General features: G+C 65.7%; 1 protein-coding gene across 7 annotated transcripts; it reads left to right on the forward strand.

The window, feature by feature from the left end:
* The first annotated feature begins 1 nt into the window (after position 1).
* PDE4A (phosphodiesterase 4A) lies at positions 2-16,856 on the forward strand. 7 transcript variants are annotated; one of them, XM_030475224.1, is made up of 19 exons: positions 2-86; positions 559-666; positions 935-1,167; positions 1,817-1,890; positions 2,027-2,944; positions 5,539-5,709; positions 5,877-5,913; positions 6,155-6,228; positions 6,312-6,349; positions 6,774-6,886; positions 10,583-10,676; positions 10,763-10,950; positions 11,035-11,133; positions 12,432-12,596; positions 13,178-13,277; positions 13,373-13,527; positions 14,396-14,518; positions 14,594-14,776; positions 15,508-16,856. In XM_030475224.1, the coding sequence occupies exons 5-19, from the start codon at positions 2,670-2,672 to the stop codon at positions 15,880-15,882; spliced, it is 2,190 nt and encodes a 729-aa protein (XP_030331084.1). In that variant the 5' UTR covers positions 2-86; positions 559-666; positions 935-1,167; positions 1,817-1,890; positions 2,027-2,669; the 3' UTR covers positions 15,883-16,856. The 7 variants fall into 7 exon arrangements, with proteins under 7 accessions (XP_030331084.1, XP_030331078.1, XP_030331081.1 ...); XM_030475218.1 differs by lacking the exons at positions 2-86; positions 1,817-1,890 and having other exon boundaries at positions 484-666; positions 2,027-4,590; positions 6,312-6,362; positions 6,791-6,886; XM_030475219.1 differs by lacking the exons at positions 2-86; positions 559-666; positions 935-1,167; positions 1,817-1,890 and adding an exon at positions 3,828-4,590 and having other exon boundaries at positions 2,868-2,944; positions 6,312-6,362; positions 6,791-6,886.
* Positions 16,857-16,905: the final 49 nt, after the last annotated feature.

Genomic DNA, 16,905 nt, shown 5'->3' on the forward strand with positions numbered 1-16,905 from the left:
GGCCGCTCCCGGGGCCACCCCCCGCCCCGGCCGTGCGCAGAGGCGGGCGGATGCCGGGGAGCGCCGCGGCACCGGGAGCCGGCCAGGTACGGGAATGGGCCCGGGCCCGGGCCCGGGAACGGGAACGGGAACGGGAACGGGACCGGGAATGGGAACGGGACCGGGAATGGGCCCGGGACCGGGAACGGGAATGGGAATAGGAATGGGAACGGGACCGGGACCGGGAATGGGAATGGGAACAGGAACAGAAATGGGAGCGTGAATGGGAACGGGACCGGGAATGGGAATGGGAATGGGAACGGGACCGGGACCGGGAATGGGGGGCCGGATCCCGCCCCCCGCGGCTGCCCCACGCCGGGAGCGGGGCCGGGGCCGGGGCCGGGGCGATGCCGGGGCCGCGGGGAACGGGGCCGGTGCCGCGGCCGGCGCCGCGCCGGGATGTCGGGATGCGGCGCCGGGGTTTCCTTGGCAACCTGTGCCGGGGGGAGCGGCGGCCCTCCCGCCTGGAGCCGGGGGGCGCCGGGGTCCCCCCGCTTCACCCTCGGCTCCCCCCTGCAGGCGCCGCAGCCCCCCGGGACCTGCCGCGGCCCCGCCATGTCCTGAGCCCCGGCACCGGGCGCGCCCATGAGGAGCAGCCGGAGCGACGTGGCCGGGCCCGAGGAGCAGGTGAGGCGGCACCGGCGGCACCGGCGGCATCGGCGCAGGACGGGGTCCCCCTCTGCACCCCGGCACCCCCAGGGGCTCCCGCTCGGGTGCGGAGCTGCACCGCGCGGGGCCGTACCGTGCCCGTCTCTGCCGTGCCATGTGCCGTGAGGCTCCGGTGTGGTGCCGTGCCGCGCCGTGGGGTGTGAGGCTCACCCACCATGTGGTTCCATGCGCCGGGCCGGGCCGGGCCGGGCCGGGCCATCTGACCTGCCCCATCCCTTCCCCACAGCCCGCTCCGGAGCCGCCGGAGCCGCAGCGCTGCGGGTGCTCGCTGCCATCGCCGGCGATGCCCGGTGCCGAGCTGTGCCGCGGGCACCGGCGCCTCTCCGCCAGCCTCCAGCTGCCCCCCCCCTGGAAGCCCCCGGAGCGGCCGCGCTCACCGGACCCCGCCGGGCTCCCGCGTCCCACCACCCTCCCCCTGCTCCTGCCGCGTGTCACCGTTACCCACCCCGAGCCCCACAGGTAGGGACCGTGGTGCCGGGGACCCCCCTCTCCCTCCCTGGGGGGGGGGGCGCAGCTTGGGGGTGATGCTGTGGGGATGAGGACCAGGATAGGGCTGGTTCTTGGGATGAGGCTGGTGTCCAGGAAGGGGATATTCAATAAGACAGGGATAGTGCCATGGATGGGGACAGTGTTCGGGATGGGGCAGTGACTGGGAGGTAGATATGGCCCAGGGTGGGAACAGTGTCCGCAATGGGAATGTTGCCTGGGATCAGGACAGGGACAGTGCCTGGGATGGGAACAGGGGCAGTGTCCAGGGAAGGGATGTTCCCTGGGCCCAGGACATGGCCTGGGATACGGATAGGGATGGCGATAGGGATAGGCATAGGAGTAAGGATAGGGATGGCGATGGGGATGGGGATAGGGATGGGGATGAGGATGGGGACGAGGATGGTGCCCACACAGGTGCTGCCAGCGCTGCCCCCCATCACCACCATGGCACTGCCCAGCTCCACTGCCCACCACCATGTCCCCACCATGCCCCTGCTATTGGCTGGGGGGGGGCGTGGGGGTCGGGAAGAGCACCCCCAACCCAAGCCTCTGAGCCCCTGGTGCATTGAGCCCCTGGTCGGTGGCACCGCGGTGACCGGGGGGGGGGACACACACGCAGGCGGCGGTGCCGGCAGCCGGCGTCGTGCCACCAACCTCCCGCGCTGCAATGAATCATCTGCCGAATATTCCAGGGTGTGTTCCCGCCCGGATGCCCCTTTCCCGCATCCCCCCCCCCCATTCCCAATGGATTTCCTTAGGTGGGGGTGGGATATTGGGGTCTCTTGGGGGGGGATGTTGACATTAATGAGGAACACCTTAATCTCTGCAGGGTGAAGGTGTCAGCCCGCCCCCATTGACACCAATGGGCTCCCGGGAGCCACCGGCAGTGGGAATTGGGGGGGGTGTCACATCGGACCCCCCCTCTTTGTGCTATGGCTGGGGATAGGGGGAAAGGAGGCTGCAGCCCAGGGGGGCTTGGGGGCCTCCGGGCAGCTTTGGGGACCCCCCCAGTGTCCCTTAGGTAGGGAGGGGGCTCCCCGGAGACCCCCATTGCCACGCTGAGGGGGTCCCTGCAGCACCGGGGTGGGGGATCCCCCCTTGCTTGCGGGGGTGTGTCCCTGCGTGGGGGGGGGATACCCCATGGGGGGGGTCCCCGGAGGGGGTGGGATTCCTTATGGGGGTGGTTATGTGAAGGGAGGGTATAAGGGGGGGGGGTCCGCTCCGCCTCGTACCTGCGGGGGGGTGCGGGGGGAGGCGCGGGGGGAGGCGCCGGGCGCGCAGAGGCGGCACCGGCGGCACCGGCGGCAGCGGCGGCAGCGGCGGCACCGGCGGCGATAAGCGCCTCCCCCGGGGTCGTCCCAACCGGTTGCACGGGGCCATGCGGAACCCGGGGCCGGGAAGAGCCGCCGCCGCGCACCGATAGGGACCGGCACCGGCTCCGGGCGCATCGCGGGGTCCCCCCGGTACCGCGGATGATGGAGCCGGTGCCGGGCTCCCGGAAAAGCCTCTCCCTGTCGCTGCCGGTGCCCCGGGAGGGGTCCAGCACCCTGAAGCCCCCCCAGCACCTCTGGCGCCAGCCCCGCACCCCGATCCGCATCCGACACCGGGGCTTCTCCGACGCCGACCGGCACCGGCCCCGGCCCATGGAGCGGGCGGACGCGGTCGACACCGGGGACCGGCCCGGGCTGCGGAAATCCCGCATGTCGTGGCCATCGTCCCTCCACGGGGCCCCCAGCACCGGCAGGCGGTAGGTGACAGCGGCGGGGACCCCCCGAGCCCCCGGTGCCATCCCGGGACCGGGACCAGAGGGGGGACCCTCTGCACCGGCACCATTCCGGTAGCGGGACCCCCCCCCAGCACCATCCTGGTATCAGCACTGGAGACGGGAGCGCCCCAGTGTTATCCCGGTAGTGGAGGCAGGACCCCCCCCAGCATCATCCCGATCCCGGTACCGGAGGCAGGACCCCCCCCAGCATCATCCCGATCCCGGTACCGGAGGCAGGACCCCCCGAGCATCATCCCCGATCCCGGTACCGGAGGCAGAACCCCCCCCAGCATCATCCCGATCCCGGTACCGGAGGCAGGACCCCCCCAGCATCATCCCGATACCGGAGTCAGTCCCCCCCAGCATCATCCCGATCCCGGTACCGGAGGCAGGACCCCCCCAGCATCATCCCGATCCCGGTACCGGAGTCAGGACCCCCCCAGCATCATCCCGATCCCGGTACCGGAGGCAGGACCCCCCCAGCATCATCCCGATACCGGAGTCAGGACCCCCCCAGCATCATCCCGATCCCGGTACTGGAGTCAGGACCCCCCCAGCATCATCCCTATCCCGATCCCAGTACCAGATGTGTGACCCCCCCCCCCAGCATCATCCCGTGGGGCAGCAGTGACACAAGGAGGGGGGTGTCACATCCATTGGGACCCTGTTCGGGGTCCCCATCGGGTCCCGGTCCCGGTGATGGGATCCCGGCACAGCCACAGCGGGACCATTGGGTGCTGAGGGGGGGTTCCCCGTCGCCATGGCGGGGTCGGGGGCTGCCGGGATCTGCCTGTTCCCTGTTCCCATTCCCAGGAAGGGATCTGGGGGGGGGCGGCATGTACTGAGCTCCGTGTCCTTCCGGCAGAGCCGGGGGGGGCCGCGGCACCTCCGGCTTCATTAATGGGGAGCTCAGCGATGCGCAGGAGGCTCAGCAGATGGTCGGGACTTGGGTCCTTCCTCCTCCTCATCCTCCCTTCCCGAGGGATTCCAGCCCCTCCTGGAGGCAGCGGATGGGAAGGGCAATGGGCTGGTGGCTGCCTTGCTCCCGGTGCCAGGATGATGCCGGAGAGGGGGCATCAGGATGCTGGACCCCCCACACTCATCGCATCAGGATGCTGGACCCCCCCCTACATCAGGATGTTGGACCCCCCCCATTCATCACATCAGGACGCTGGACCCCCCCCATTCATCACATCAGGATGCTGGACCCCCCCCATTCATCACATCAGGATGCTGGACCCTCCCCATTCATCACATCGATCCCCCCCCATTCATCCCGGTGTCCCCATCCCGCTCTGTTCAACCGGGAGCATCCAGTTGGAGCCTCCCGCTTGTGGGTTTCCCCCTTCCTGGAGCAATCGGTGCCATTAAGGCAAAGGAAGGTCAGATCCCGAGCTGGGGATCACCAGAGCAGAGGCAGGATCCAGCCGGCTTCAAGAGGCCTTTCCCAGCTTCCTGCAGCCTTTTCCCTAAGGAATCCCTCCTGAACCGGATCCCTCTATTGAATGAATCAATAAACCATCCTCCTCCTCCTGAGGAGCAGAACGGAGCCGACGCCATCCCGGCGCCCTGCTTAGGATGTGCCGGAATCTTTTCCAAGTGGGATGAGTCACCTGCGGCCATTACAAGTGATTCACGTTGGTCTCCGCTCCCGGAGCTGATCCCGATCCCGTTGGGAGGGAGGAAATCCCCGGGAATAGCAGGGACGCCCCAGACGGCACAGTATGGCACCATATGGCCTTGTATGGCCCAGTATGGCACGGAATGGTGTGGTATGGCACTGTACGGCCTGCTATGGCACAGCGTGTCCCCATTCCCATCCCGTCCCATGGGATGAGGCTGCTGGATCCCCCTGGCCACATCTCAACCCAGGGTTGGGCAGGACAGGAGGCCTCTAAGGATGAACACACCCCATAAGGGACTCTGGGACAGCGGGAACAGGGGGGTCCCCGCAGATCCCAACCCCTGCTCCTATCTCCCGGTGCTGTGATTCCCGCAGTCGGGAATGTTCCCCATCAGATCACCCAAAAACGCCTTTTCCAGCCCAGAGCTGGGTGCTAAATTTGGCTGCTGTGAGTCACAGCCCCCCCTCCCGCTGCCTGCGCAGCCCCGTCAGGCCCCCCCCCCGCACCGGCACCCAATGGGGACAGGGCTCCCCATAGGGCTGGGGGTCCCCTACAGGACCGGGGACCCCCATAGGGACCCACATAGGACCAGGGACCCCATAGGGCTTGGAGTCCCCTATAGGGTCAGGGAGCCCCATAGGGACCCTCATAGCACCAGGGACCTCACAGGGCTGGGGGTCCCCTATGGGTCTGGGGACCTGTAGGACTGACGTGTGCGGTGACACCGGTGCTCCCGGTGACACTGATGCAGCCACTGGCAGTACCGGGGCACGCCACTGGGTGGCGCCACCAGCCTCAGCATGGGGAATGCTGGGTCCTAGTGCCCCCCTACCCCGCTGCCACTACCGCAGCGCGCCACCGGGTGGCGCCACCAGTCCCCCAGCACCGGGGATGCTGCGTCCTGGGGCCCCCCTACCCCATCACCGACCCTTCGTGTGTCCCCCCCCGCAGCTTCGAGGCGGAGAATGGGCCCCCCTCGGAGCCTCAGCCCAGCCCGGGCCTGGTGCTGCTGCCCGGGGGGGGCCCGGGGCAGCGCCGCGAGTCCTTCCTCTACCGCTCCGACAGCGACTACGACGCGTCCCCCAAGAGCATGTCCCGCAACTCCTCCATCGCCAGCGAGGCGTGAGTACACCCGGACCCCCCCCCCCTCCGGGACCCCCCCGGACCCCCCAACCCATGGGGGACACCCCGATACCCCCCTGGGCTCCCCCGTGCTGCCATGGGTGGGAGAGATGGGGGGGACCCTATGGCACCCCGGTTTACGCCCCCCCCCCAATGGTCTCTTCCAGTCATGCCGAGGACCTGATCGTCACCCCCTTTGCACAGGTAGGGATGGGGGGGCCCGAGGATCCCCCCCCCACGTCCACCTGACCCCCCCCAATGTGTCCCTGACCCCTGCCTTGTCCCCCTGCCCTCCCCTTGCCCCCCTGACCCATCCTTGTGCCCCTGACCCCCCCCTTTTCCCCCTGCCCCCCCATGTGCCCCTGCCCCCCCCTTTGTGTCCCTGCCCCCTCTTGTGCACCCGACCCCCCCATGTTCCCCTGATCCCCCCATGTCCCCCCCCCAGGTCCTGGCCAGTCTCCGCAGTGTCCGCAGCAACTTCTCCATCCTGACCAATGTGTCCCCCCCCCCGGGCAGCAAGTGAGTGACCATGACCTTGACCTTGACCTTGACCCCATGTGGGGGGTCCCGGCCAGCTCTAACCCCCCCCCCCCCCCATGCAGGCGGTCGCCCGTTGGCTCCCAGCCCCCCCCCCTGCCCGGCCATGCTCTCAGGTAAGGGGGGGTCAGGGGCACATGAAGGGGGTTAGGGGGGTGTCCCCCCCCCAAAGCCACATCCCCATGGACCCCATTCCCTTGAGGGGTCACCCCATCCCCATCCTTGGGACACTCCCCCCATCCCTGACCCATGGGGTTCCTTCGGGGGTCCCCCCATCCCTATTGAGGGTCCCTTGGGGTCCCCCCATCCCCATCCCTGGGACACCTCCTTCCATCCCCGAGGGGGTCCCTTTTGCCTCCCCCATCCCCATGGGGGGGGTGTCCCTTGGGGGGGGTCCCCCCATCCCTATCCCTGGGACACCCCCCTCCATCCCTATCCCCACGGGGTTCCCTCGGGAGTCCCCCCGTCCCCATGGGGGGGGGGTCCCTTGGGGGCCCCCCCATCCCCGGCGCTGCCCCCCCACGCAGAGGAGACGTCCCAGCAGCTGGCCCGGGAGACGCTGGAGGAGCTGGATTGGTGCCTGGAGCAGCTGGAGAACCTCCAGACCCACCGCGCCGTCAGCGAGATGGCCTCCAACAAGGTGGGCACCGGGAACACCGGGATGCGACCGGGAGCGACCGGGCACGGGGGTGCGGATGGGCCAGGGGGCATGGGGAGAGGGGACAGGGTGGGACCCCGCTGAGGGCTGGCAATGGGGATGGCGACAGGGATGGGGCCGGGATGGACCCAGCTGCGACACGTGGATGGGGACATGGAGCAGGATGGACCCGGCTGTGACATGGGAATGGGGATGGGGACCAGGATGGGACCGCAGCGTGGCGCAGGGATGGGATGGTCCCAGCTGTGGCACATGGATGGGGACAGGGACCAGGATGGACCCTGATGTGACACGGGAATGGGGATGGGGACCAGGATGGAGCCTGATGTGACACGGGAACGGGGACCAGGATGGGACCCCAGAGCTACACCGGGATGGGATGGACCCTGATGTGACATGGGAATGGGGATGGGGATGTGATGGACCCGGCTGTGACCCCTGGATGGGGACAGGGACCAGGATGGACCCTGGTGTGACACGGGAATGGGGATGGGGACCAGGATGGGACCCCAGCGTGACACAAGGATGGGATGGTCCCGGCTGTGACACATGGATGGGGACGGGGACCAGGATGGACCCTAATGTAATGTGGGAATGGGGATGGGGACCAGGATGGAGCCTGATGTGACATGGTGATGGGGACCAGGATGGGACCCCAGTGTGACATGGAGATGGGATGGACCCTGATGTGGCACTGAGATGGGGACGGGGACCAGAATGGACCCTGATGGGAATGGGGACCGAGAGCAGGATGAGATCCCACTGTGACAGCAGGATGGGACGGAGCTGGCTGAGACACTGGGATGGGGAAAGGGACCAGGATGGAGCCTGATGTGACATGGGAGTGGGGATGGGGACAGGATGGACCTGGCTGTAACACATGGATGGGACAGGAACCAGGATGGACCCTGATGTGACATGGGAATGGGGACCAGGATGGGACCCCAGCGTGACACAGGGATGGGATGGTCCCGGCTGTGACACATGGATGGGGATGGGGACCAGGATGGAGCCTGATGTGACATGGGAATGGGGACCAGGATGGGACCCCAGCGTGACACAGGGATGGGATGGTCCCGGCTGTGACACATGGATGGGGATGGGGACCAGGATGGAGCTTGATGTGACATGGGGATGGGGACCAGGATGGGACTCCAGAGCTACACCGGGATGGGATGGACCCTGATGTGGCACGGGAATGGGGATGGGGACCAGGATGGGACCCCAGAGCTACACCGGGATGGGACGGACCCTGATGTGGCACGGGAATGGGGATGGGGACCAGGATGGACCCTGATGTGGCACGGGAATGGGGATGGGGACCAGGATGGGACCCCAGAGCTACACAGGGATGGGACGGACCCGGCTGTGACACCGGGATGGGGACGGGGACAGGATGGGAACCTGGCTGGGGACCGGCGCGCGGAGATGCGCTGCCCCATCGGCGCTGCCGCTTGTGCCGCTGGTGCCGGGTACCGCGGGGGGGGGGGGGGGGGGTGTCCCCCCATTGCAGCGGGGGGGTCCCCGCGGTGCTCCCCCCCCCCCCGGGGCGCGGCGGCGGGGCCGTGGCCCTGGCCGGGGGGGGGGGGGGGGGCCGTGGGCAGGGCCGGGGGGCGGAGCGAGGCCCCGCGCAGGCGTGTGGCCCCCCCCGCCCGGCGTCCGCGGCCTCCGCAGCCCCGACGGGACCCCTCGGCCCGCCCCGGGCCCCCCCCGCGATACCCCCCCCTCGGTCCTCCGCATCCTCCCGCACCCCCCCCGTCCATTCCCATCCCTCCTCATCTTCTCCCCCCCCCTTCATCCTTCTCACCCCCCCATGATGGGTTCTCGCTGACCCCCCCCCCACCCCTTTGGGGGGTGCTGCAACACCCCTGGGGGGGGGGGGTTCACCCTCTAGAGGTGCAAAGGGGAGGGGGCGATGTGAGGGCCCCCCCGGGCGGGCGCAGAGCGGGGGGGGGTGGGGGGCCCTGCTCCCCCCCCCGGGTCCCACCATGCCAAGGGCCCCCCCATAAGCTGAAAGGGGGTGCTCGGGGGGGGGGGGCTCATAAGCGGGGTCCCCCGGTTCCTTCGGGGCGGCGGGGGGGGTCCAGCCCCCCCCGGCCGACCCCCCCCCGGCCGGACCATGCCCTTGGTGGATTTCTTCTGCGAGACCTGCGCCAAGCCCTGGCTCGTGGGTTGGTGGGACCAGGTAAGGGGGGGCGGGGGGGCACGGGAGGAGGTGGGGGGGCACGTTTGACCTTCCTCCCCCCCCCAATGTCATGGTGGGACCCCCGAGTCAATGCTCGCAGTGTGCCCCCCCCCCCATTGGTGCAGCTGGGGGGGGGTATTTGGGCACTTATTATGGACCTGTTGGGGTGGGGAGGGGGCTGTGTTTGGGGGGGGGGCAGGCTGCCTCCCCCCCCCCCCCCCCCGTTTGAGGCTTGGGGGGGGCTGCAGCATCACGTAGGGACCCGGCAAACTCATGGCAGGCACCGAGGCACCAGTGGTCCCCATGGGGGGGTGGGGGGGGGACTGGACGACCCCCCCCTCGCGTGACACAGGGAGGGGTTAAACACCCCCCCCCACCCCCCCCCAGGGACAGGGATGGGGCAGTTGCTATGGAGAGTGCGGTTGCCATGGAGATGGGGTGGAGGGTCCTGATTGGCTGATGAGGGAGGGATGCGGTGATGCTCTTTCCTCCCCCCCCACCCCCCCCAAGTGTTGGGACAGTGGGGGGGGGGCAATGGGGTCTGGGGGGGGTGAAGGCCCCGCGCCCCCCCTGCAGCCGCTGGGGGATGAGTCACCGCGGGGGGGGGCAGCGCGGGTTGGGGGGGGTCTTGGGGGGGCCCGGCTGCCGCAGCACCCCTGGGGGGGGCACCCGTGGGTGCTCCCGCTGGGGGGGGTCCAAGGGGCTGGGGGACAGCCTGGGGGGGGGGTGGCAGCTCCCAGTGTCCCCCCAGTGGTGCTGGTGTCCCCGCCCAGGGCCGTGGGGCCGGGCAGGGTGAAGCTGTGCTGGCCCCGTGTCCCCATCGTCATTGTCAGCCCTGTCCCTCCACATCCTTGTCCTCATCCCTGGCCCCTTCCCACCCATCCCCATCCCCTTCCCACCCATCCCCATCCCCTTCTCACCTATCCCCATCCCCTTCCCACCCATCCCCATCCCCTTCCCATCCATCCCCATCCCCTTCCCATCCTTGTCCCCCATCTCTCTCCTGCCCTCATCCCCATCCTGGCCATCTTCATCCCCAGCCATGTCTCCATCCATGACCTTGTCCCCATCCCATCCCACATCATCCCCATCCCACCCTCATCCCCCCCCATCCCACATCATCCCCATCCCCATCCCCATCCCATCTCCATCCCATCCCACATCATCCCCATCCCCGTCCCATCCCATCTCCATCCCATCCCCATCCCCGTCCCATCCCATCTCCATCCCATCCCCATCCCTTCCCATCCCACCCTCATCCCCATCCCATCCCACATCATCCCCATCCTCATCCCATCCCATTTCCATCCCAGCCACATCCCTTCCCATCCCACCCCCAGCCCCATCCCTCTCCCATCCTCATCCCCATCCTATCCCTCTTCATCCCCATCCATGACCTTGTCCCCATCCCATCCCCATCCCTTCCCATCCCCATCCCAATGGGGGGGTCCCGGGGCAATGGGACCCCCCTGATGCGTGCCCCCCCCCCCCAGTTCAAGAGGATGCTGAACCGGGAGCTGACCCACCTCTCCGAGATGAGCCGCTCCGGCAACCAGGTCTCCGAGTACATCTCCAGCACCTTCCTCGGTGAGACCCCCCCGGACCCCCCCATCCCTCCCTCTATCATGGGGTGGGGGGTCCCCATCTCATGTTGTGTGTGTGTCCCCCCCCAGACAAGCAGCACGAGGTGGAGATCCCGGCCCCCGGCCCTAAAGAGCGGGAGAAGAAGCGGCGGCCGCCCCCCTCCTTGGGGCAGCTCCGAGGGGGGGGGGGAAAGCAGCTGCCCCCCCCCAGCGGCGCGGGGGGGTGCGGGGTCCCCCGCTTTGGTGTCAGCACCGACCGTGAGGAGCTGCTGGGCAAGGTCCGGGGAGGGCGAGATGGGGAGCAAAGGGGGGGGGGTGTCCATGGTGTGCCCCCCCCCCATCCTTCCCCCCCCCCCCCCCAGGAGCTCGAGAGCATCAACAAGTGGGGGCTGAACATCTTCCGCGTGGCCGAGTTCTCCAACAACCACTCGCTGAGCTGCATCATGTTCAGCGTGTTCCAGGTATGGACCCCCCCAATGACACCTCCCCCCCCCGAGCACCCATTGACACCCACTGACACCCATTGACACCACTGACACCCATTGATGCCACTGACACCATTGATTCCCATTGACACCCATTGACACCATTGACACCCATTGATACCCACTGACACCCATTGACCCTCCCAGACCCCACCGACACCCACTGATCCCCCCCAGACACCCCAGACACCCATTGTCACCCACTGACACCCATTGACACCATCGACACCCACTGACACCCATTGACCCCCCCAGACCCCCATTAACACCCATTGACACCCCCAGACCCTCATTGACACCCACTGACCCCCCCCAGACAGCCCAGACACCCATTGACACCATTGATGCCATTGACACCCATTGATACCCACTGACACCCACTGACACCCATTGACCCCCCCAGACCCCCATTAACACCCATTGACACCCCCAGACCCCCACTGACACCCACTGACCCCTCCAGACAGCCCAGACACCCATTGTCACCCACTGACACTCATTGACAACCATTGACATCCAGACACCCATTGTCACCCATTGACACCCACTGACACCCATTGACACTCAATGACACCAATCGACACTCAATGACACCCATTGGCACCATTGATGCCCATTGTCACCCACTGACACCCATGGACACCCATCGACACCCACTGACACCCATTGACACCCACTGACACCATTGTCACCCAATGACACCCATCGACACCCATTGACACCCATCGACACCCATTGACACCATTGACATCACTGACACCCATTGACACCCATCAAAACCCATTGATACCCATTGACACCATTGACACTCATTTACACCACTGACACTCATTGCCATCCATTGCCCCCCGTTGTCACCCATTGACACCCACTGACACCCATCGACACTCATTGACACCCATTGGCACCATTGACACTCATTGACATCCACTGACACCCATCGACACCCATTGACACCCATTGACACCCACTGACATCCATTGTCACCCATCGACACCCTTGACACCTGTTGACACCATTGACACGCATTGATGCCCACTGACATCCATCGACACCCATCGACACCCACTGACACCATCGACACCCACCGACACCCATTGCCCCCCGTTGCTCCCCATTGTCACTCATTGCCACCCATTGACACCCATCGACACCCATTGACACCCGTTGACACCATTGACACTCATTGACATCCACTGACACCCATCGACACCCATTGCCCCCCATTGCCCCCCGTTGCCCCCCGCTGACCCCGCTGCCCCCGCTGCCCCCAGGAGCGGGAGCTGCTGCGCACGTTCCGCATCGCGCCGCAGACGCTGCTGACGTTCGGCGCGACGCTGGAGGCGCACTACCGCCCCCACGTGGCCTACCACAACAGCCTGCACGCCGCCGACGTCGTGCAGTCCACGCACGTCCTGCTCGCCACGCCCGCGCTCGACGTCAGCACGCACGGGGGGGGGCGGGGCCTCGGGAGGGGGAGAGGGGCGGGACTTGGGGAGAGGGGCGGGGCCTTCCATAGCGAGGGTGGGCCAGAGGTTGGGGTCCCCAAAGGCCACAGTCCCCAGATGTTGGGTCCCCAGATGTTGGGGTTCCCACAGGCCACAGTCCCCAGATGTTGGGTTCCCAGATGTTGGGGTCCCCAAAGGCCACAGTCCCCAGATGATGGGTCCCCAGATGTTGGGGTTCCCAAAGGCCACGGTCCCCAGATGTTGGGGCCCCCAGATGTTGGGGTCCCCAAAGGCCATGGTCCCCAGAGGTTGGGTTCCCAGGTTTTGGGGTCCCCAAAGGCCGTGGTCCCCAGATGTTGGGTCCCCAGATGTTGGGGTCCCCAAAGGCCACGGTCCCCAGATGTTGGGTCCCCAGATGTTGGGGTCCCCAAAGGCCACAGTCCCCAGATGTTGGGTCCCCAGATGTTGAGGTCGCTAAAGGCCACAGTTCCCAGATGTTGGGGGGTCCCTGGCAGGGGGGTCTCCGTTTTGGGCTGTGCGGGGGGCGGGTGCTGACGGTGCCGCTGCCACAGGCCGTGTTCACCGACCTGGAGATCTTGGCCGCGCTCTTCGCCGCCGCCATCCACGACGTCGACCACCCCGGCGTGTCCAACCAGTTCCTCATCAACACCAGTGAGTGCGGCACACGCGTGTCCTGTCACATACGTGTGCCATGGCACACATGTGTCCCGGCACACACCCGTGTCCCAGCACACGCGTGTCCCCAGACTCGGAGCTGGCGCTGCTGTACAACGACGAGTCGGTGCTGGAGAACCACCACTTGGCCGTCGGCTTCAAACTGCTCCAGGAGGAAAACTGCGACATCTTCCAGAGCCTGAGCCGGCGCCAGCGCCAGACCCTGCGCAAGATGGTCATCGACATGGTACCAGCCCCACAACACCCCAAAGCACCCCAAAACACCCCAAAACTGCCCCCAAAACCGCCCCAAAACACCCCAGAACACCCCAAAACTGCCCAAAACACCCCAAACCCACCCAAAACACCCCAAAACTGCCCCAAAAACTGCCCCAAAACACTCTAGAACACCCCAAAACTGCCCCAAATGACCCCAAAACACCCCAAACCTGCCCCAAAACCGCCCCAAAACACCCCAGAACACACCAAAACTGCCCAAAACACCCCAAACCCACCCAAAAGACCCCAAAACTGCCCCAAAACACCCCAAACCCGCCCCAGAACACCCCAAACCACTCCAAACCTGCCCCAAAACTGCCCCAAAACTGCCCAAAACACCCCAAAACCACCCCAAACCCACCCCAAAACACCCCAAACCACCCCAAACCCACCCCAAAATACCTCAAACCACCCCAAAACCAGCCCAAACCACCCCAAACCACCCCCAAAAACCCCCAAAACACCCCAAAACACCCCAAAAACACCCCAAAAACGGCCCAAAACACCCCAAAACACCCCAAACCCACCCCAATACACCCCGAAACCGCCCCAAAACACCCCAAAACACCCCAAACCTTCCCCAAAACACCCCAGAACACCCCAAACCTGCACCAAAACACCCCAAATTGCCCCCATCCACCCCCAAACCACCCCAAAACACCCCAAACCACCCAAAACACCCCAAGCCACCCCAAACCCACCCCAAAACTGCCCCAAACCCACCCATAACACCCCTAAACCACCCCAAACCCCCCTGAACCACCCCAAACCCCCCCCAACCTCCCCTAAACCATCTCAGCCCCCCCCCCAAGCCCCCACTGATGTCCCCCCTGCAGGTCCTGGCCACGGACATGTCCAAGCACATGAGCCTCTTGGCCGACCTCAAGACAATGGTGGAGACCAAGAAGGTGACGAGCTCCGGGGTGCTGCTGCTGGACAACTACACGGACCGGATCCAGGTCTTTGGGGGGGTCCATGGGTGGCCATTGGGGGGTTTGGGGGTGCCCAAGCTGATGGTGATGGGCTCACGGTAGGTCCTGAGGAACATGGTGCATTGCGCGGACCTGAGCAACCCAACGAAGCCGCTGGAGCTCTACCGGCAATGGACGGAGCGCATCATGGAGGAGTTCTTCCGACAGGGAGACCGGGAACGGGAGCGCGGGATGGAGATCAGCCCCATGTGCGACAAGCACACGGCCTCGGTGGAGAAGTCGCAGGTACGGGGACCCTTCATGGACACGGGGACCCTCATGGGTTGGGTACCATGATCCTTATGGGTACGATGATCCTTATGGATACAATGATGCTTATGGACACGATGACCCTCATGGGTTGGGTACCATGATCCTTATGGACACGATGACACTTATGGACATGATGACCCTTATGGGTTGGGTATGATGATCCCTATGGACACAATGACCCTTATGGACACGATGATCCTTACGGACACGATGACTCTTCTGGGTTGGGTATGATGATCCTTATGGACACGATGACCCTTATGGACATGATGACCTCTAGGGGTTGGATACGATGATCCCTATGGACACAATGACCCTTATGGACATGATGACCTCTAGGGGTTGGATACGATGATCCCTATGGACACAATGACCCTTATGGACATGGTGACCCTCACTGGTTGGGTACTATGATCCTTATGGACACAATGACCCTTATAGACATGATGATCCTTATGGACACGATGACCTTTATGGACATGATGACCCTTACGGATATGATGACCTTTATGGGTTGGATGTGCTGATCCTTAAGGACACGATGACCTTTATGGACATGATGACCCTTACGGATATGATGACCTTTATGGGTTGGATGTGCTGATCCTTAAGGACACTATGACCCTCGTGGGTTGGGTACGGTGATCCTTATGGACACAACAATCCTTACGGACACGACGCCCCCCCTTCCCCCCCCCCTTTAGGTGGGCTTCATCGACTACATCGTTCACCCGCTGTGGGAGACCTGGGCTGACCTGGTGCATCCGGACGCTCAGGACATCCTGGAGACGCTGGAGGAGAACCGGGACTGGTACCACAGCCGCGTCCCCCACAGCCCGTCCCCCCCCGCCGCCACCCCCCCGGGGCCCCCCCCGGCCCAGCCCCGCTTCCGCTTCGACCTCACGCTGGATGAGGATGAGGAGGGGGGGCACGACCCGGCCCTTTACCCCCCCCACCATGATGGAGAAGCCCCCTCCGGCCCCCCCCATCCCCCCTATGTCACCCCCCCCCGAGCGGCCCCCGGGGAGACCCCCCGAGGAGGAGGATGGACCGGACCAAGCCGGTGGAGGGGGGGGTGAGTGGTGATACCCCCCCCCTCCATTGTACATCATTGGGGGTGGGGGGGGGGGGAACCTGCCCCCCCCCGAGCAGAATTTGCTTTATTTTTATTTAATTATTTTAATTTAATTTTTGTTTTGGGGGGGGGGGGGGGCGGAATTTTTATTCTATTTTTTACAAAAGTTGAAAAGACAAAAAACAGGGACCCCCCCCCCCCATAAAACACCCCCCCATAAAACACACACACCCCCCCCCCGGGGGGGCCCTCACCCCAAAGCCATTGATTGGGGGGGGGGGGATTTGGGGGCTATGGGGGGCATGAGGCCGGGTGGGGGTGTTCACCCCCCCCCTTTGCAAAGGGACCCCCAATGTGTGTGTCCGTGTGTCCCCATTGATCCTGGGGGGGGAATCTTTACTGGGGGTCTTGTGCCCCCCCCCAGGACCCCCCCATTGGGTCCAGGCCATAGTGGGGGTGTCTGTGCCCCCCACCCCCCTAAATCCCCACTAGAGATGAAGCAATAACAAGGTGCCCCCCCCCATATCCTAAAGGGGGGGGTGGGGAGGTCTGGGGGTGGGGGGGCCCCCCCTTCTGAACACTGTACTGTAGCATTGGGGCTGGGGTCCCCCTTCATTTGGGGGGGGCACAGCTGGGGGGGGCACAATGGTGCTGGGGGGACGTTGGGGGGGTGTAGGGGATGTGCCTCCCACCCAATAAATGGGGGGGGGGTTTGGGGAGGGGGTCGGGCCCCCCCCGTGACGTGGCCTTTAATGGAGGGGGGGGCACGGGGGGGGGACAGAGCTTTTATTTTTGTATATACTGTGAATGGTTCGGTCGGGACCCCCGGGGGGGGGGCCATGGGGGTGCTCCCCCCCTCCCCCAGCTCCCCCCCATCACCTGGGGGGGGGTGTCTGTGCCCCCCCCACCCCCGTGTTCCCCCCCCCTCCCTTCTCCCTTCTCCATCATCAGCTCCAATAAAGAGGAGAAGGGATTGAGTGTGGGGGGGTCTGTGATGGGGGGAACGGGATGGGGGGCTATGGGGGGG

Source organism: Strigops habroptila, unplaced genomic scaffold, assembly GCF_004027225.2.
Source record: "Strigops habroptila isolate Jane unplaced genomic scaffold, bStrHab1.2.pri NW_022045634.1_ctg1, whole genome shotgun sequence".
NCBI classification, from domain to species: Eukaryota; Metazoa; Chordata; class Aves; order Psittaciformes; family Psittacidae; genus Strigops; species Strigops habroptila.